The 22,675-nt window shown below is 40.7% G+C and overlaps 1 protein-coding gene across 5 annotated transcripts in view; it reads right to left on the reverse strand.

Moving 5' to 3' along the window:
- Positions 1-22,675, reverse strand: part of POU2F1 (POU class 2 homeobox 1) — a 213,882-nt gene that overhangs the window by 58,144 nt on the left and 133,063 nt on the right. For 4 of the 5 annotated variants that reach the window (XM_006055503.4, XM_006055504.4, XM_025287427.3 and 1 more), the window contains 2 exons: positions 5,195-5,295; positions 917-970 (listed from right to left, as the gene is read on the reverse strand). In XM_006055503.4, the coding sequence (XP_006055565.3) occupies positions 917-970; positions 5,195-5,295 (155 nt within the window). The remainder of the gene's footprint in view (positions 1-916; positions 971-5,194; positions 5,296-22,675) is intronic. The other variant, XM_025287424.3, reaches the window with a different exon arrangement.

Here is a 22,675-nt window from a genome sequence, read left to right on the forward strand (position 1 = left end):
AGTCCAAGGTCTTTAGTCATTAGCAACACTGGAATCAACCTTCCAGAATACTGTTTTTCTCTCTTGACTGTTAGTTACCTAAACACTATAATGAAAGGAAGCAGCAGGTTGACTGAAGTATTGCAGAAAAACTAAACTTTGCATGTTATGTTGAATGGTTCATAGAAACAAAGCACCCAGATTTCAGTTTTGTCTTTAAATTTGACTGTATGAAGCCCATTAATGTTTATAAATAGGTTTAATTGCAATTCTCAGACTCATGACATGGCAGAGCAGAGAAGAACCTTGTCAATTTTCCAAACTCGTCCACTTAAATACATGCAGTTGCCCCTTGGTATCTACAGAGAATAAGTCCCAGGACCACCCCCACCCCCCCAACCCCCTGCCCCAGACACCAAAATCTGCAGATGCTGAGGCCCTTCACAGTCAGCTCTCTGTACCTCCAGATGTGGAACCCGGGGATAGGCAGGGCTGACTGTGTAAGAAAAAATGAGCCCCAGGAGGAAAAGTGACTTGCCAAAATTCACACAGCTAGTGAGTGGCAGAATGAGAATTCAAATCTAAGACTTAGGTCTCTCATTTTATTGTTCTTCCCTCTAATATAATGTTTTCCTAAGATATGAAAAATGATAAATGGCTGTACAACTTAGAAACATTTTTACTGAACTTCCAAATAAAACCTTGAAAGTAGATTTTTCTTGTTCACCTTTGGACATTCACAGTGATGTAATATAAAATGGATTTTTATTAATGGCAATGATTATCATTATTTGAATTTTTATGAGATTCAGTAAGAAAAAATTAATACTTCTAAGTATTTTAATTATAAAATTATTGCATATTCATTGCAGAAAATTAGAAAAATATGGTAAAAATGAATAGAAAAACTGATCCCCAGTCCCATGTCCCAGCTCACCTGTACATTTAGAGACTGAGCAGCAGCCTGTAAACTTGTTCCAGCGAGCTGGACCTATAAAAGTAAAGCAACTGGGGAAATTCTAATCGAATACTGTTGACATCCATCATTAGAGCCTGTCATCAACAAGTCTCTACAAACGTGTGTTCTATTTAGAGCTAAGCATATGAAGAGGTTTATTTTAAGGAGTTGAAACTTTATGGAAAAGCTCACAGTACCTCGACCTCCCAGCAGAAAGTGCTGTTAAAATTTCCTCTCTGAAGATGTTTTCCCACGCTAAATCTGCATCAGCAGGCATGCCACACTTGTATTCGACATTCCTTATATTACATCGTTTGTACTCACAGGATACTTAGTTTCTAAAACCTTAACTCATCTTCCACATTGTGTTAAACAACATAGAAGCGGGCTACTTATAGACATTATTTTTACCCTTAAAAACAATCAGAATTATCTACTCATTATAATTTCAAAATTTCATGTATATAAAAGTAAAAATCTTATAAACACACACACACACACACACACACACACACCCCTACATAGTCAAGTCCTTAAAATATTTATTGTCATAATTCAAAAATCCTGGCTGAAATAAAAAATCTGTCCTATAAACCACATATGAAAGTCTGTCAGAACAGTTAATACTAACACTCCACACATTCAGAAAGTTCAAACCATGGTTATATTAAAATAAGGATCATCATGTGGCAACCATGATAATAATAACTGATTCAGGCAACTGTCACTAATGGATGTTCTAACTAATGGGTGAAATTTAAGGAGTAACATGATATTTACATATTCTCTCCCTATCTCTCCATAGATATTTATTAATTACAAAGGGTAAAATAGTGGGAAAATCAGGAAGACAAGTGATCACAGTTAAAGCCACCAGTAATGATACATGTTCCTCCTACTATGATGCACTTAGAAGAATACAATATTATTTACAGTGTATTTCCCTCTAGTTCTAACTGTGATGAAACATCAGTCAAATCTAAATTGACCAACACTATATAAAACAACTGGATTGTTCTATAAACTAGGTTTGAATAAATGGAAACCTACCCTAGAATGGCAGCAGTGGGAATTAAAAGTAGGAAACATGAAAAGTATTGCAAAAGTACTACACAGCATCCTGGAAACTGACTGGATATAAATGAAGAAAAACAAAGTTACAGATTATTCCAGGGTTCAAATTTGGAAGACTGAAAAAATTTATCATTAACATGGTAATTCCATTTTGGATTTAACACACAGCATCAAGACTTCCTGAACTTAAAGTTTCTTTGTGATTTTATTTCAATCATGATCTTTCTGGGTAAAAATTTGTTGAGGAACACAAGTCTTACAGTATCTCCTTATTAATTATAAGGAAGAAAGTTACCTTTATAGTAGACAAATTTGAGACACTACCTTAATCAAATGATCAAATTCAGTACAGAATAATGGGACAAGTTGACATGTATGCTGCTGCTGCTAAGTTGCTTCAGTCGTGTCCGACTCTGTGCAACCCCACAGACGGCAGCCCACCAGGCTCCTCTGTCCCTGGAATTCTCCAGGCAAGAACACTGGAGTGGGTTGCCATTTCCTTCTCTAGTGCATGCATGCCTGCTAAGTCGCTTCAGTTGTGTCCGACTCTGTGCAACCCTATGGACAGCAGCCCACCAGGCTCCTCCGTCCACAGGATTCTGTAGGCAAGAATACTGGAGTGGGTTGTCATTTCCTTCTCCAAGTTGACATGTATATACATACACAAAATGTATGTGCACAAACACAAACACATAAAGCATATATGGTAACACGGTAACAATTAGTGATACCAGATGAAGAGCTTTTGGCTGAAAACTGTTCTACTATTATTCAATTTTCCCTAGATTTTAAAGTTTTCAAAATAGAAAGTTGAAAACAAAAAGTGAGAGCATCCCTTTACAAGTCCATTAGCTAGCTCCCAACATCCTTTACCACCAGTCCTGGTGGCTCAGACGGTCAGGCGTCTGCCCGCAATGTGGGAGACCTGGTTCAGTTCCTGGGTCGGGAAGATCTCCTGGAGAAGGAAATGGCAATCCACTCCAGCACCCTTGCCTGCAAAATCCCATGGATGGAGGAACCTGATAGGCTACAGTCCATGGGGTCACAAAGAGTCGGACACGACTGAGTGACTTCACTTCACTTCACTTCACCATCCTTTGGGCTTCCCTGGTGGCTCAGATGGTAAAGTAACTGCCTGAAATGCTGGAGACCTGAGTTCAATCCCCGGGTTGAGAAGATCCCCTGGAACAGACATGGAACAATGGACTGGTTCAAAATAGGAAAAGGAGCATGTCAAGGCCATATACTGTCACCCTACTTATTTAAATTATATGCAGAGTACATCATGTAAAATGCCAGGCTGGATGAAGCACAAGATGGAATCAAGACTGCCGGGAGAAATATCAACAACCTCAGATATGCAGATGATAGCACTCTAATGGCAGAAAGCAAAGAGGAACTAAAAAAGAACCTCTTGATGATGGTGAAAGAGGAGAGTGAAAAACTTGGCTTAAAATCAACATTCAAAAAATGAAGATCATGGCATCCAGCCCCATCACTTCATGGCAAATAGATGGGGGAAAAGTGTTAACAGTGACAGATTTTATTTTCTGGGGCTCCAAAATCACCGTGGATGGTGACTGCAGCCATGAAATTAAAAGATGCTTGCTCCTTGGAATGCTGAAGCTGAAGCTCCAATATTTTGGCCACCTGGCAGAAGAGTTTGGTGAAGAGCTGACTCACTGGAAAAGACCCCGATGCTGGGGAGGATGACATCGCTGACTCAGTGGACATGCGTCTGAGCAAATCCTAGGAGATAGTGAAGGACAGGGAGGCCTGCTGTGCTGTAGTTCCTGGAGTTACCAAGAGTCAGACATGACTTAGCGACCGAACAACAACATTCTTTAAAACTTGGCTTAAAAATCACCCTATGATAAAAGTCTTACAATATGTGAGATGAGTTAATCATTTCTTCCTCTGTACTCCTAAGTTTTACCATCCATTCATTCATTTGTTCAACAAATAATTATTGAACATCTATTATTTTATGTCCGTATGTGCTTTTCATTGACCCTCCACCACTAGTACCATCTGGCACTACCAAAATCACTAATGCTGACCTGCACAATTTGTACACTAAACCGGTTCTAGGGTTTATATGAGGTAAAGACCAACAAGTTGTGCAAAGTAAAGCTTTAACATGTAACTGTGAACATAAATCAAGCAGTTGAAACACATTCCTAATCTGTCTCCCAAATGTTTTCATTGATTTATTTTCAATTTTCAACCAGCTCCCATATCCCTGAACTCCTGGAGAGTCAATATTTGTTTTTATGTTCCTTTTCTGTTTACTTTAATGGTAACATATGGATGATAGATTTAGAGCCTGCTTTAGACTTAGGAGAAATTCATGTAATAAGAGAGTAATAAAGTTGAACCCCAAACCAGGTTGTTCACAGTGAAGCAAAGCCTCTAAGTGGTTCAGTTCAGTTCAGTTCAGTTGCTCAGTCGTGTCCGACTCTTTGCGACCCCATGAATTGCAGCACGCCAGGCCTCCCTGTCCATCACCAACTCCCGGAGTTCACCCAAACTCACATCCATCGAGTCAGTGATGCCATCCAGCCATCTCATCCTCTGTTCTCCCCTTTTCCTCCAGCCCCCAACCCCTCCCAGCATCAGAGTCTTTTCCAATGAGTCTACTCTTCGCATGAGGTGGCCAAAGTACTGGAGTTTCAGCTTTAGCATCATTCCTTCCAAAGAAATCCCAGGGCTGATCTCCTTCAGAATGGACTGGTTGGATCTCCTTGCAGTCCAAGGGACTCTCAAGAGCCCAAATGTAAATAGTTTGAAATTGCTTTAAAGAAGGAATACGAGCTGTGAACTCAAAGCCTTACACAGCAGGTCTCAGGCAATGGGCCTTAAATCCTTTTGGATGACTTTGTAATTTACTATTCAATACTTTCAGTGATTCATCACAGACCACACTCACAAAACAGTAACCCAGTTATAAATGTATCTGTTCAAACAAGGAACTCTTTTTCACACAGCTGTGGGGTCAACAGCTATACAGTCAACTAAGTTAAAGGATTCCCTAGTAACCATTCAGAATGACACGGTTAGATGCTGGTAACACCAGGTTTAAATCAACTCTAAAAGTCCCACATTCTGAAATAACTTTACTAAGACCTAGCATTCCACATCTCCATTTTTCACTCTCACTCATAGCTGAGCGGAACAACATACCTGATGGAGATGTCCAAGGAAAGCCTGGGCCTGGGCTGTTGAGATGGCTCCTCCAACGGGCACAGGCTGCTTCTGAAAGTCCAGACCATTGGTTTGTGTGCCTAGAAAGCAAGCAAAATAATACAATTATTGAAAACACAAAAACTGAAATAAGCACCAGACTTTTCTTAAACAGGTGCATTTATCAAGCACCTATTTTGTACAAGCATTTTTCTAAGTACCTCCAAGGAGGAAAAGAGATTCAAAAGGATGAAGAAATACAGTAAAATGATTTCTCTTCTAAAGATAGAACTGCAAGACATGTACATGAATGCAGATAAAGGTTAAGAAACAAAAATATGAATAATAAATCATAATCATAAAATCATGTTAGTTCAAAAAGTGAAAGCAGCAATTAGAGTAAGTGGGATCAGAACAAGCATGAAACCTACAGTGGCTTGAAGAAGACATTATCATCACTACACTGCTGTAAAGACTGGTAGAGACAGAGCTCTTATGGGAGCACCAAAGCTGTCTTCTAGTCTCTCCTTTCTTGACACATGGCTTGGACAGAAGAAATTAACAGGTGACTTTGCCAAGATTGAGATGAATTTACTCTTAAAATGCTTTAATAAATGACAGTAAAAGCAATCATTTAGATAAACAAAATTATTTTATTAATGTATAGATTGCTGCATACACCTGTTAGCAGGGGCTCTGCTATCACCATCATTTTCTAACTGTTATGGCAGTCAGTGCCTTTAACTGCTTACATTGCATCTAATGTAGGAATCGGACTAATGTATGGAAAGACACACCACCCCACTACCCAGAAATACTTTCTAAGAGATATACTATATTGTTTTCAAATTACTATGTCTAGATATTATTTAGAAATAACCAGAGCACTTTGTAGTGAATAAAATATAATGGACTATGGGAACCTGCAAGAATCATCGAGTCACATGAACATGGCAGTGAGCTTCCACTTCCTACCACTGGAACTTAATGTCTCTTCCTCAGCCTCGTGTATGTTTACAGAGCAGACCAGTTACAAAAGAACGAGCTAGAAACTTCAGGCAGTATTTCTAAAAGGGAGCTAACTTCTGCCATTATATGTCCTAGCTAACTTTGAGCAAACGCATCATTTTAATAGAATTAATTAGGCAGATCACATGACTCACAAGAACTATTTAAGGTTTGAGATAATTATTTAAAAAGTGAACATGTATTTCACCTCCTTGAAAAATCTCATAGTAATTGTTCTCTTATGGTTTTTCCTAAACATTCTCATCGACAGGAAATACAGAACTTCTTACATATATATAATTAATGAAACTAAGAGTATATGCTTGCATCAAGTAGTATGAGACACTAGGTGAAATAAAATTTACTTTAAATTCCATAAGCCACATACAGAAGTTTCACTATTTATTTAAAGTTGCACATTTTTGTCAATGGCTGCTGTCTCCATCTCGATGCAGGAAATCACTACTTATGTCAAGATTGTAAGACTGTGCACTATTAGAGAAACAAGCTCAAGATACATTGAAGTGAAGTCGCTCAGTCGTGTCCAACTCTTTGCAACCCCATGGACTGTAGCCTACCAGGCTCCTCTGTCCATGGGATTTTCCAGGCAAGAGTACTGGAGTGGATTGCCATTTCCTTCTTCAGGGGATATTCCCAACCCAGGGATCGAACCCGGGTCTCCTGCATTGTAGACAGATGCTTTACCCTCTGAGCCACCAGGGAAGCCTCAAGATACATTAAATAAATCAACAAGGCTAAAAGAAGATAAGATTTTGAAAAACAGAGATAAGCACTTAGAGATGAACACATCACCAGTTGAAGAAGTCTTTCAGAAACAAATATTTCACTCTCATGGAGACCATAAAAATTCCACACACTGGTTCCATTCTCGAGTTCTCATAAAAATAAGAACAACAAGCTTTTTGTAAATCACAAAGAAATATACAACACAAGCTTGACTGATTTCTGGTGTACAAAGCCTATTCCAGTGGCCTACACATAATGCTCAGAGAAGGCAATGGCACCCCACTCCAGTACTCTTGCCTGGAAAATCCCATGGATGGAGGAGCCTGGTAGGTTGCAGTCCATGAGATTGCTAAGAGTCGGACACGACTGAGCGACTTCACTTTCACTTTTTCACTTTCATGCATTGGAGAAGGAAATGGCAACCCACTCCAGTGTTCTTGCCTGGAGAATCCCAGGGGCAGGAGAGCCTGGTGGGCTAATGTCTATGGGGTCACACAGAGTCGGACATGACTGAAGTGACTTAGCAGCAGCAGCAGCAGCACACATAATGCTATTTAAGTACTCTGCTCTTCCTCTTGGGGGTAAGGACGGTTGGCATAAAATTATGGTATCCAAAGCATGGTAGGATCAAAACATTGAGATAACTCAGACAACCAGAGATCTAAGATACAAAGGCACAGATTTTTTTTTTTTTAAGTGCTGAGGCTCCACTGGGATGTGAGAGGTAGAATAAAGTAGATACTGCATAGAAATCATTCTCGTAAAACATATCCTGAGCTAAAGAAAGGAGAAGGGAACAGATACACAGCCATACCCTAATCAGACTTCAGTATGAAGACAGCAAGGAAAAACAGGGATGCTGGGAGCCAAAACCAAATGTGTGCCTGAGAAAATAGCAGCATTCAAAGGAGCAATCAGGGAAACTAAAAGGTTGGGGAAGCAGGCTGAATTACATATGCAGATTAACATAAGATACAGCATAGAATTTCAGAAACCCAAGTGATCCTGAGGAATTTAGAAATGACAGAGGTCAGAGCTAAAGAACTTGTAAGGTTATCACTAGAACAGTATTACCGAGGTAAACTTCAAAGATCTTGTATACAGCACCTCCTTGTCCCACTGGTGAAGAAACAGAGATTAAGGAATCTTAAGTGAATTGCTCAAGATGTCTGAGCTAGTTGGTGGAAGGGCTAAGACAAGGAATGGGTTCCTGATTCTGCATAAACTCACTCACAGAGAAAGGATAGCTGAAATTAGTAAAGTAAAAAGTCTATTAATTAAGAATGGATATACGTATAGATCTTCCTTAATTAATGATGGGGTTGCTGCTGCTGCTGCTAAGTCACTTCAGTCGTGTCTGACTCTGTGCGACCCCACAGACGGCAGCCCACCAGGCTCCCCCATCCTTGGGATTCTCCAGGCAAGAACACTGGAGTGGGTTGCCATTTCCTTCTCCAATGCATGAAAGTGAAAACTGAAAGTGAAGTCGCTCATTCATATCTGACTCTTCGCGACCCCATGGACTGCAGCCCACCAGGCTCCTCCGTCCATGGGATTTTCCAGGCAAGAGTACTGGAGTGGGGTGCCATCACCTTCTCCGAATGATGGGGTTCCGTTCTGATAAAACCCTTCCTAAACTGAAAATATCCTAAGTCAAAAATGCATTTAATACACCTAACCTACAGAATGTCATAGCTTGGCCTGACCTAACTTAAACGTGCTCAGAACATTTTTATTAGCCTACAGTTAGGTAAAATCATCTAACACAAAGCTTGTTTTATAATAAAATATTGACATTCTAATGTAGCTTAATGGAGAAGGAATATGGCAACCTCCTCCAGTGTTCTTGCCTGGAGAATCCCAGGGACAGAGGAGCCTGGTGGGCTGCTGCCTATGGGGTCGCACAAAGTTGGACACGACTGAAGCGACTTGCATGCATGCATGCATTGGAAAAGGAAATGGCAACCCACTCCAGTATTGCCTGGAGAATCCCAGGGACAGAGAAGCTTGGCCGGCTGCCGTCTATGGGGTTTCACAGAGTTGGACACGACTGACGCAACTCAGCAGCAGCATGTAACTTAATAAATAATGTAATGAAAGTGAAAAACAGAATGGGTGCATAGTGCTGAATGGTTGTAAGTGTATAGGTTGTTTCCCCTCCTGCTGCTGCCCAGCACCCAAGACAGTATCCGTCACCAGCCTAGGAAAACATCAAAATTCAAGATTCAAAGTATGGTTTCTACAGAGTCCATGGATTCAAAGTATGGTTTCTACAGAGTCCATACTGTTTTTGCACCATCATAGGCCGGGACTGCGTATAGAGAAAAGGTTGAAGATAAGAGGGGACCTAATTAGGATATGTAAAGACAAAGAGTCAGAGGAAGCAGTTAAAAAGTAGGAAAAAGCTCCCTCAAGACTAACATCCTCAGGAGCCAGAGAAGAGAAAGCTGCAAGGATGGGGTACTATGATCAAATGGTACAGAAAATATAAGGACTAAGTACTGAGAAAGAAGAAAGAATGGATCAAGAATTAATGAAATGGGGAAAACATGTAACAGAAATATCAACTTGGTTCTTTCAAAAGAATCATATAACCTAACAAACTTCTGGCAAAATAAAATAAAAGGAGCAAATAATTTAAGGATAACCAAATGAGCAAAATAAAAAAATGTCACAGAAACTAAAAAGAAGATATTGTGAACTGATAAAATAAAACTTAAGAGACAGGTAACTCTCCAGAAACTTTATCAAGACTGACTCAAGAAAGAAAAAAAAAGCCCAAGAGTCCATAGCATTTGAAGAAACTGAATTAGTAGATAAAAATATTCCTGAAAAGAAAATGAAAAGTCTAGATTATATTATTCTACTTGCTTCCAAAAATTCAAGGAAAAAAGAATTCCAATCCTATACAACATTATCATTAACATTAAAAAAAAAGGAAATACTTCATAACTCATTTTTATGAGGTCAGCATAACCTTGATACTAAAACTTGACAAAGTATGAAAAACAAAAATCATAAATATATGAAAATATCCTAAATAATAACAAAAATAATCCAGTATGATAAAACATTGTGACTAAGATGGATTTATTCCAGGAATGCAAGGTTGGTTTCGGGCTAAAAGAAATTCAAATAATGTAAGGGGGTAAAATCATACAATCACCTCAAAGGATGGAGAAAAACATTTAGACAAAATTCAATATCCACTTATGATAAAAATTCTAGGTGTAGGAAAAGAAAGAAACTTCTCTAACTTGAAAAGAGTAACACTAAATGCACTCACTTTAAGATTAAGAAGAAGATAAGGGTGCTAGCTATTGGAAGGCTTAGTCAGCAAAATAAGGAAAGAAAACAGTAAGTTGGGGTGAAAAAAACGAACCTCCTTCCTAGATAATTTGAGTATGGATATAGAATATCCTAAGGAATATGACATACAAGATGTTTACAAAGACACACAGATGGCAGAGCAGAAGGATGTGCGCTCATCTTCTCATGCGGGAACTCAAAATTGCAACTCGCTGTGGAACAACCATTGACAGGAGAATGTGGGATCTCACCAAAAAACAATATCCCACGTCAAAGGGCAGAGAAGCCCCAACAAGACAGTAGGAGGGGCGAAATCACGGTTAGAATCAAACCCCATACCTGCCAGAGATGCCTGGAGGGCTCAGAGGAAACCTGCGCAACAGGAGAGCCCGCAGACGCTGAGCCAGGCCTGCCTCTGGGTGCCTGAGTGTCTCCTGCGGAGGCACCGGTCAGCAGTGGCCGGCCGCAGGGGCAGGGGCTCTGCATGTGGCAGACCTGGGACACACAGCGTGTGGCACAAGCCGTTTAAGAAGAGGTCGCCATGAACCCCGCCATACAGCCGCCAAGCAGACGACCGACAAACTGCAGAACAATTATGCCAAAGAAATCCTCACACTGATAAGAAAGTTCTAGGACCCGCAATAGACTTCCCAACCTGGGGATCAGGCAAAGGGACTGAGAACCCCCAAGGAATATGACTTTGGAGGCCAGTGGGATTTGATTACAAGATACTTGGAGGGGACAAACAAAACCTTGTGTGCACCAGGACCCAGGAGAAAGGAGCAGTGACCCCGCAAGAGACTGACCCAGACTTGCCTGTGAGGGTCCAGAGTCTCTGGCGGAGGCGTGGGCGCACACTGGCCTGCTGCAGGGTCGGGGCACTGAATACGACAGTGCCTGTACAAGACCTTCTGAAGGAGGTCGCCATTATCTTCATCAACCCCACCATAATTTGGTCTCAGGTCAAATAACAGGGAGGAAACACAGCCCTGCCCATCAACAGAAAATTAGAGATTTACTGAGCACGGCGCCGCCTGTCAGTACAGTTCCCCCCACAGTCAGCCTCTCCCAACAGGAGGCTTCTATAAGCCTTTTATCCTTATCCATCAGAGGACAAACAGAATGAAAACCACAATCACAGAACACTAACCAAATTGATCACATGGACCACAGCCTTGTCTAACTTAATGAAACTATGAGTCATGCCTTGTAGGATCACTCAAATTGGACCGAAGACAGACGGATCATGGTGGAGAGTTCTGACAAAATGTGGTCCACTGGAGAAGGGAATGGCAAACCAGTACTCTAACCTTGAGAACCCCAAAACAGTATGAAAAGGCAAACAGATAAGACACTGAAAGATGAACTCCCCAGGTCAGTAAGTGCCCAATATGCTACTGGAGATCAGTGGAGAAATAACTCCAGAAAGAGTGAACAAACGGAGCCAAAGGGAAAACAACGTCAAGTTGTGGTTGTGACTGGTGATGGAAGTAATCCGATGCTGTAAAGAGCAATACTGCAAAGGAACCTGGAATGTTAGGTCCATGAATCAAGGTAAATTGGAAGTGGTCAAACAGGAGATGGCAAGAGTGAGCATCAACATTTTAGGAATCAGTGAACCAAAATGGACAGGAATGGGCGAATTTAATTTAGATGGCCATTTTACCTACTACTGTGGGCATTCTGAAACCCTTAGAAGAAATGGAGCAGCCCTCATAGTCAACAAGAATCTGAAATGCAGTACTTGGGTGCAGTCTCAAAAATGACACAATGATCCCTTTTCATTTCCAAGGTAAACCATTCAGTCTCACAGTAATCCAAGTCTATGTCCCAACCAGTAATGCTGAAGAAGCTGAAGTTAAACGTTTCTATGAAGACCTACAAGAACTTCTAGAACTAACACCAAAAAAAGATGTCCTTTGCACCATAGGGTACTGGGATGCAAAAGTATAAAGACAAGAGATACCTGGAGTAACAGGAAAATTTGGCCTTGGAGTACAAAATAAAGCAAGACAAAGGCTAATAGTTTTGCCAAGAGAATGCACCGGTCATAGCAAACACACTCTACAAACAACACAAAAGAAGACTCTACACATGGACATCACCAGCTGGTTAATGCCAAAATCAGATTAATTAGATTCTTTGCAGCCAAAGATGGAGAAGCTCTATACAGTCAGCAAAAACAAGACCAGGACCTGACTGTGGCTTAGACCATGAACTCCTTATTGCCAAATTCAGACTTAAATTGAAGTAAGTGGGGAAAACCACCAGATCATTCAGGTATGACCTAAATACCTGAATTCCTAAATACCAAATTCCTTACAGTGAAAGTGTACAAAAAGATTCAGTGGAAGTGACAAACAGATTCAAGGGATTAGATCTGATAGACAGAGTGCCTGAAGAACTATGGATGGAGGTTCATGACATTGTACAAGAGGCAGGGATTAAGACCATCCTCAAGAAAAAGAAATGCAAAAAGGCAAAATGGTTGTCTGAGGAGGCCTTACAAATACCTATGAAAAGAAGAGAAGGAAAAGGAAAAGGAGAAAAGGAAAGATATACCTAACTGAATGTAGAGTTCCAAAGAATAGCAAGGAGAGATAAGAAAGCCTTCCTCAGTGATCAATGCAAGAAACAGAGGAAAACAAGAGAATGGGAAAGAATAGAGATCTCTTCAAGAAAATTAAGAGATACCAAGGGAACATTGTCTGCAAAGATGGGCACAATTAAGGACAGAAACGGTATGGACATAAAAGAAGCAGAAGATATTAAGAAGAGGCAACAAAAGTACACAGAAGAACTATACAAAAAAGATCTTTGTGACCCAGATAACCACAATGGTGTCATCACTCACCTAGAGCCAGACATCCTGGAATGCGAAGTCAAGTGGGCCTTAGGAAGCATCACTATGAACAAAGCTAGTGGAGGTGATGGAATTTCAGTTGAGCTATTTCAAATCCTAAAAGATGATGCTGTAAAAGTGTTGCACTCGATATGACAGCAGATTTGGAAAACAGCATTGGCCACAGGACTGGAAAAGGTCAGTTTTCATTCCAATCCCAAGGGCACTGCCAAAGGGCACTGCCAAAGAAGGGCAATGACAAAGAATGTTCAAACTACCACACAGTTGTACTCATCTCACATGCTAGCAAAGTAATGCTGAAAATTCTCCAAGCCAGGTTTCTAGGTATGTGAACTGTGAACTTCCAGATGTTCAAGCTAGATTTAGAAAAGGTAGAGGAATCAGAAATCAAATTGCCAACATCTGATGGATTATTGAAAAAGCAAGAGAGTTCCAGAAAAACATCTACTGCTTTATTGACTATGCCAAAGCCATTGACTGTGTGGATCACAACAAACTGTGGAAAATTCTTCAAGAGATGGGAACACCAGACCACCTTACCTGCCTCCTGAAAAATCTGTGTGCATGTAAAGAAGCAACAGTTAGAATGGGACATGGAACAAAAGAATGGTTCCAAATTGGGAAAGGAGTATGTCAAGGCTGCATTTTTTCACCCTGGTTATTTAACTTATATGCAGACTACATCATGTGAAATACAGGGCTGGATGAAACACAAGCTGGAATAAAGACTGCTGGGAGAAATATCAGTAAACTCAGATATGCAGATAACACCACCTTATGGCAGAAAGTGAAGAAGAACTAAAGAGCCTCTTGATGAAAGTGAAAGTGAGGAGTGAAGAAGCTGGCTTAAAACTCAACCTTCAGAAAACTAAGATCATGGCATCAGGTCCCATCACTTCATGGCAAATAGATGGGGAAACAATGGAAACAGTGACAGACTTTATTTTCTTGGGCTCCAAAATCACTGCAAATGGTGACTGCAGCCATGAAATTAAAAGATGCTTGATCCTTGGAAGAAAAAGTATGACCAACCTAGCTGCTGCTGCTGCTAAGTCACTTCAGTTGTGTCTGACTCTGTGAGACTCCATAGACGGCAGCCCACCAGGCTCCTCCATCCCTGGGATTCTCCAGGCAAGAACACTGGAGTAGGTTGCCATTTCCTTCTCCAATTCATGAAAGTGAAAAGTGGAAGTGAAGTCACTCAGTCGTATCCTACTCTTTGCAACCCCATGGACTGTGGCCTACCAGGGCTTCTCTGTCCATAGGATGTTCCAGGCAAGAGTACTGGAGTGGGTTTCCATTTCCTTCTCCAACCTAGACAGCATATTAAAAAGCAGAGACATGCCAACAAGGTCCATCTAGTCAAAGTTACGGTTTATCTGGTAGTCATGTATGAATGTGAGAATTGTACCATAAATAAAGCTGACTGCCAAAGAATTGATGCTTTTGAACTGTGGTGTTAGAGAAGATTCTTGAAAGTCCCTTGGACTGCAAGGAGATCCAACCAGTCCATCCTAAAGGAAATCAGCTCTGAATATTCATTGGAAGGACTGATGCTGCAGCTGAAACTTGGGCCACCTGATGTGAAGAACTGACTCACTGGAAAAGACCCTGATGCTGGGAAAGATTGAAGGCAGGAGGAGAAGGGGATGACAGAGGATGAGATAGTTGGATGGCATCACCAACTTGATGGGCATGAGTTTGAGCAAGCTCCAGGAGTTGGTGGTGATGGACAGGGAAGCCCGGCGTGCTGCAGTCCATGGGGTCGCAAAGAGTTGGACAGGACTGAGCGACTGAACTGAAGTGAATAATCAGAATAAGAGAATTTAATAAGATGCAGCACACAAAATCTGTTAAAAATTGCCTTTGTTATACACAAATGACCTGGGCTTCCTTGGTAAGTCAGCTGGTAAAGAATCCATCTGTAACGCAGGAGATTCCCATTTGATTCCTGGGTCGCGAAGATCCTCTGAATGGATAGGCTACACATTCCAGTATTCTTGGACTTCCCTGGTAGCTCAGATGGTAAAGAATCCACCTGAAATGCGGAAGATCTGGGTTCAATCCCTGGGTTGGGAAGATCCCCTGGAGGAGGGCACAGCAACCCACTCCAGTATTCTTGCCTGGAGAATCCCCATGGACAGAGAAGCCTCCTGGGATACAGTCCCTGGGTTCACGTAGAGTCGGACACAACTAGCGACTAACCACATACATACATACTACTTTAAAATTACAAGCATCATTCATCAAAAGACTATATATAATTAATGAAAAGAAGAAAATAATTATAATACATATAAATAAGAAAGGATTAGTATTCAGAACACACAAAAAACTCCCATGAATCAACTTTAAAAGCCCAATAGAAAAATTAGATCGGCAAAACAAATGAATTAAGAATTTCACAAAAGAGGAAACATAATGGCCCACAAACACAAGAAAGGATATTCAACTTCCTTGGAAACTAGGGAAATACAATAAAGTGTCCAATGAGATAGCATTTTACACCCACTAGATTGGCTAAAATTACAAAGTAGGTTAATAGGAAGTTTTGGCAAGACTAAAATTCTCGTCTGTTGTTGGTAGCAGTATTATTCAGTACTACCACATCAGTTATGGCCACAGTACTGAGTAACACTGTAACAAGTTCAGCAGTTATGTATCAAGAGATTACAAAATTATAGCAGTAATGTTTGTAATAGCAAAAGCCTAAAAATAATGGAAACGTCTATCAATAATAGACTGGATACAAAAAATTGTGATGCATTCATATACTGGGATTACACATCCAGTGAAAGTGAATTAGAGACATATGTATGAACCTGGAGGAATCCCCAAAACAAAATGTTCAGCAAAAGAAACCTGACAGAGAAGATATATATATATATATGTGTGTGTGTGTGTGTGTGTGTGTGTGTGTGTCTGTGTGTGAAAAGAAGAGAAGCAAAAAGCAAAGGAGAAAAGGAAAGATAAAAGCATCTGAATGCAGAGTTACAAAGAACAGCAAGAAGAGATAAGAAAGCCTTCTTCAGCGATCAATGCAAAGAAATAGAGGAAAACAGAATGGGAAAGACTAGAGATCTGTTCCAGAAAATCAGAGATACCAAAGGAACATTTCATGCAAAGATGGGCTTGATAAAGGACAGAAATGGTATGGACCTAACATAAGCAGAAGATACTAAGAAGAGATGGCAAGAATACACAGAAGAACTGTACAAAAAAGATCTTCACGACCCAGATAATCACGATGGTGTGATCACTGACCTAGAGCCAGACATCCTGGAATGTGAAGTCAAGTGGGCCTTAGAAAGCATCACTACGAACAAAGCCAGTGGAGGTGATAGAATTCCAGTTGAGCTATTCCAAATCCTGAAAGATGATGCTGTGAAAGTGCTGCACTCAATATGCCAGCAAATTTGGAAAACTCAGCAGTGGCCACAGGACTGGAAAAGGTCAGTTTCATTCCAATCCCAAAGAAAGGCAATGCCAAAGAATGCTCAAACTACTGTACAATTGCACTCATGACTATGCCAAAGCCTTTGACTGTGTGGATCACAATAAACTGTGGAAAATTCTGAAAGAGATGGGAATACCAGACCACCTGACCAGCCTCTTGAGAAATCTGTATGCAGGTCAGGAAGCAACACTTAGAACTGGACATGGAACAACAGACTGGTTCCAAATAGGAAAAGGAGTACGCCAAGGCTATATATTGTCACCCTGTTTATTTAACTTATATGCAGAGTACATCATGAGAAACGCTGGACTGGAAGAAACACAAGCTGGAATCAAGATTGCCAGGAGAAATATCAATAACCTCAGATATGCAGATGACACCACCCTTATGGCAGAAAGTGAAGAGGAACTAAAAAGCCTCTTGATGAAGGTGAAAGAGGAGAGTGAAAAAGTTGGCCTAAAGCTCAACATTCAGAAAACAAAGATCATGGCATCCGGTCCCATCGCTTCATGGGAAATAGATGGGGAAACAGTGGAAACAGTGTCAGACTTTACTTTTCTGGGCTCCAAAATCACTGCAGATGGCGACTGCAGCCATGAAATTAAAAGACGCTTACTCCTTGGAAGGAAGGTTATGAGCAACCTAGATAGCATATTGAAAAGCAGAGACATTACTTTGCCAACAGAGGTTCGTCTAGTCAAGGCTATGGTTTTTCCTGTGGTCATGTATGGATGTGAGAATTGGACTGTGAAGAAAGCTGAGCACCGAAGAATTGATGCTTTTGAACTGTGGTGTTGGAGAAGACTCTTGAGAGTCCCTTGGACGGCAAGGAGATCCAACCAGTCCATTCTGAAGGAGATCAGCCCTGAGATTTCTTTGGAAGGAATGATGCTAAAGCTGAAACTCCAGTACTTTGGCCACCTCATGCGAAGAGTTGACTCATTGGAAAAGACTCTGATGCTGGGAGGGATTGGGGGCAGGAGGAGAAGGGGACGACAGAGGATGAGATGGCTGGATGGCATCACCGACTCGATGGACGTGAGTCTGAGTGAACTCCGGGAGTTGGTGATGGACAGGGAGGCCTGGTGTGCTGCGATTCATGGGGTCGCAAAGAGTCGGACACGACTGAGCGACTGATTCGATCTGATCCGATCTATAGTATGATTCAACTAATACACAGCTGGAAAAATATGGAAAGAAAAGCAATGTGACTGTTAACACCAAATTCAGGTTGATGGTTACCTCTTTGGTAGAAGCACATGATCAGAATGGATCTACAGCGGCCTTCTGGAACATGATAACTGTTTTGTGACCAGAGTGGTAGACACATGAGTGCTTAAAGCACACATATGTGTTTACATACAGGTTTTTACAATTACCACTTTTATATTAAAACAGTAAAAGAAAAACATCAACAATGACCAGAGTTGCAGTAAACTTTTGGGGACACATCCAGACAGCAAGAGGCAAAGAGAAAAGCAGGTGCATTAGAGGTGAATACAAGGATACTAGTTTCAGTGAAGGCCCAGCTGAAAGTTAGGTGAAATTTACATGGAGTTTAAGAATTTTTGGCTTCCCCAGTGGCTCAGCTCGTAAAGAATCCACCTGCAATGCGGGAGACCTGGGTTTGATCCCTGGGTTTGGAAGATCCCCCAAGATCCCCACTCCAGTGTTCTGGCCTGGAGAATTTCAAGACTGTATGGGGTTGCAAAGAATCAGATATGACTGAGCGACTTTCACTAAGAATTGGCAAGTTGTCATCTCCCAGGAAGTTGTTTCTTCACAGGTAGTAGTCAAGGACCAAACAGGCAAAGGTCTCCTGTCCTGATGAGTAGTTCACACTTCTGAGATTTGCACAGGTTTCACGCTTTTCAATGCCTCTCAGTGCCCAGACCATGTGCTACCTTCCTTTATGTTTCCAACCTTCCAAACACAAAAGCAATAATTTATCAGTTCAGTTCAGTTGCTCAGTCGTGTCCGACTCTTTGCGACCCCATGAATCGCAGCACGCCAGGCCTCCCTGTCCATCACCAACTCCCGGAGTTCACTCAAACTCACGTCCATCGAGTTGGTGATGCCATCCAGCCATCTCATCCTCTGTCGTCCCCTTCTCCTCCTGCCCCCAATCCCTCCCAGCATCAGAGTCTTTTCCAATGAGTCAACTCTTCGCATGAGGTGGCCAAAGTACTGGAGTTTCAGCTTTAGCATCATTCCTTCCAAAGAAATCCCAGGGCTGATCTCCTTCAGAATGGACTGGTTGGATCTCCTTGCAGTCCATGGGACTCTCAAGAGTCTTCTCCAACACCACAGTTCAAAAGCATCAATTCTTCAGTGCTCAGCCTTCTTCACGGTCCAACTCTCACATCCATACATGACCACTGGAAAAACCATAGCCTTATACCTTCTATTTACTCCAGTGTGATTTGTCTCTTTAAAAAAATTGACTTCTGCTTTTTAAAATTCTGTCCAGGAGTGCCTTTATTTTATTATTATTATTTTTTGGTAGAGGGAAGACAGCCTTTTCATTATCCTAATCCTATTGTCATTTCTCCATGAATGAGAATAGATATCTATGTCCTTTTTTTGTTGTTTTAGTCGCTAAGTCATGTCCGTCTCTTTTGTGACCCCATGGACTGTAGCCCGCAAGGCTCTTTAGTTGTGGGATTCTCCAGGCAAAAATACTGGAGTGGGTTGCCGTGCCTTCCTCCAGGGGATCTTCCTGACCCAGGGACGGAACCCACTTCTCCTATGTCTCCTGCACTGGCAGGCAGGTTCTGTACCGCTAGTACCACCTGGGAAGCTCCATGCTATGTACAGTAGTTTGTATATATGAATCCCATACACAGTGAATCCATAATGATTAAAGCAACTTAAAAATATATGTACCTTTCTTTTATTTTTACTTTTAAATTAATTGTATTGGAGTATAGTTGATTTACAATGTTGTGTTAGTTTCTGCTGTACAGAAAAGTCAATCAGTTATGCATACACATATACGTCCACTCATTTTTAGATTCTATTCCCATACGGGTCATTAAAGAGTACAACCGAGCTTTTAAGTAAAGACACTTAATCCTTATTTAAGAGATAATATTAATATTTTCCAAACAGATCAACCCTTTGAGGCCTCAAAATTAAAACTTACAATCTAATTATCTCTTCAGAATCTAGTTATATCTAAAGGAAACCATGATACTTAAAAACAAATTTTATTTTTTCTAATCTCAGTGATCTCAGATTTTTTTTCTAAATGCATAGGTTTGAGAGGTAGTAAATAAATAAGAAAAACTGTCACTGCCCTCAAGCCAAGCATGGCAGACAATGTTATTTGTGGTAAGAAAGGTACAAAGTGCTTTGAGAGTTCTAGTGTGGCAGAGAGGAAGAGAGGAGATTTTAAATAGGGTCTAGGGTTAGAGTGAGGGCTGAGCCACCAAGGAGAGCAAAGCAAAAATCAAATGGTTCAGATGTAAAAATACTTTATTATTACAACCCATTATTCGTATCATAAGTCATTCTAACTGTAATACAGAGGGAGATGCCCAAAGACACTGTCAGAAAAAAAAAGTAAAGATTTGGATTCTAACACTGTTTCCTGACAAAAATGAATACAGAGCGGTTACTTTAAATGTATATTATTCAACCCATTAGCAGGCTCTAAGACTCTTGAGAGTCCCTTGGACTGCAAGGAGATCCAACCAGTCCATTCTGAAGGAGATCAGCCCTGATCTCCTTTCTTTGGAGGAAATGATGCTGAAGCTGAAACTCCAGTACTTTGGCCACCTCATGCGAAGAGTTGACTCATTGGAAAAGACTCTGATGCTGGGAGGGATTGGGGGCAGGAGGAGAAGGGGACGACAGAGGATGAGATGGCTGGATGGCATCACTGACTCTTGGTGATGGACAGGGAGGCCTGGCGTGCTGCGATTCATGGGGTCACAAAGAGTCGGACACGACTGACCGACTGAACTGAAGTGAACAGGAGGGAAAAAAAAGGAAAATAAGAAGTGTAACAAGGATGTGGAGAAAATGGGATCCTTGGCCCTCATTATGGAAATGGAAAATGATTGAGCTGCTGTGGAAGAGTTTAGTGGGTCTTCAAAAAGGTTAACTACATGAGCCATCAATTCCACTGTAGGTATATACCCCAAAGAATTGAAAACAGATACTCAAATCCTCACACGTGAATGTCCATAGCAGCACTATTCACAATAACTAAAAAGCAGAAACAACCGAAATGTCCATTAACAGATAACTGGAAAAACAAACTGTGGCATAGTCACACAATGGAATATTATTTGGGCACAAAAAGAATGAAGTACTGCTACAACCTAGATGAACCTCAAAAACATCATGCTAAGTGAAGAAGTCAGACAGACATACTGTATGATTCCATTTAAATGAAATCTCCAGAAGGAAGGGTTCAACCAACACAGACAGATCACAGACTGATGACTGCCAGGAGCTGGGGGGAGGGGAGAAGGACAGCAACCTTTTAATGGTTTCCTTTTGGAATCATGTCAGAACCAGATAAAAGCGGTGGCTGCAACAACACTGCGAATGTACTAAATGTCACAGAATTGCTTGCTTTTAATGCTTAATTTTATGTTAAATGCACTTCACCTCAATTAAACAGAATCAAAAATGAATTCTCAGCTGTAGAGCAAAACAGACAGTAGAAATCTTACCGCCCTATGAGTTTCCCTGGCTATAGCAGCCAATCTCACCTCTCTAATCTGCCACTTGACATTCTGCTACAAGGCAAGTAACAAGAGACTTAGCCTCTAGTAGAACTGTGTATGTACAAAAATAAACAAACATTTTTTGAATGAGAAATTCTGGAACATGGGGTTCATGAAAGTAACTTTTCATCACTAAGCAGATATATTCTGGATGATATCTACTATATTTTAATCTGTAATGAGCAGCCACATTATATACTACTACTTCAGTTAAACCTATACAATAAGGAAAAGTTTTTTTTTTTTCCCTTCAGATTCTTAAGGCAGTAAATTTAATTTCAGTAAATTTAAGGCAATCAAAATTATGGTTAAATTTCAGATGTCCTACAAGAAATAATGATCATATCTGTGCCTGTTACTACATTCCCTTGATAAGCAGCACAAATTCCAAATGAATGTCACAAAAAGTCAGGCAACTGTGGGGCATATCTAACATAAAAAACAGCCAAAAGATCTTCATGAAAACTTGGCTTCTACTAGTGTGTGTGTGTCTGTGTGTGTGAATAGGTGGTTTCTTCCAAGTGTGTCTCCATAAAATAGGAGGAACCTGGGATAATGGAAATCCAGAAAAGCATCACTTACGGCTATAAAAACATTCTATGTTACTACAAAGCAAGATGCATAATCAGAACTGAGGCTATAGTTTATCCACAGAATGGATGACTATAACACCTCTGCTAAAAATTTGAAATAAGACTGATTACATTCTTTGCAGCCAAAGATGGAGAAGCTCTATACAGTCAACAAAAACAAGACTGGCAACTGACTGTGGCTCAGGTCATGGACTCCTTATTGCCAAATTCAGACTTAAATTGAAGAAAGTGAGGAAAACCACTAGATCGTTCAGGTATGACCTAAATCAAATTCCTTACAGTTACACAGTGGAAGTGAGAAATAGATTTAAGGGACTAGATTTGATAGACAGAGTGCCGGATGAACTATGGTCGGAGGTTCGTGACATTGTACAGAAGACAGGGATCAAGAACATCCCCAGGAAAAAGAAATGCAAAAAGGCAAAATGGCTGTCTGAGGAGGCCTTACAAATAGCTGTGAAAAGAAGAGAAGCCAAAACCAAAGGAGAAAAGGAAAGATATACCCATTTGAATGCACAGTTCCAAAGAATAGCAAGGAGAGATAAGATAGCCTTCCTCCGTGATCAATGATAAAGGAAAACAATAGAATGGGAAAGACTAGAGATCTCTTTAAGAAAGTTCTAGATACCAAGGGAACATTTCATGCAAAGATAGGCACAATTAAGGACAGAAATGGTATGGACCTAACAGAAGCAGAAGATATTAAGAAGAGGTGGCAAGAATACACAGAAAAACTATACAGAAAAGATCTTCACAACCCAGATA

The sequence above is a fragment of the Bubalus bubalis genome, chromosome 6 (genome assembly GCF_019923935.1).
Source record: "Bubalus bubalis isolate 160015118507 breed Murrah chromosome 6, NDDB_SH_1, whole genome shotgun sequence".
Classification (NCBI taxonomy): domain Eukaryota; kingdom Metazoa; phylum Chordata; class Mammalia; order Artiodactyla; family Bovidae; genus Bubalus; species Bubalus bubalis.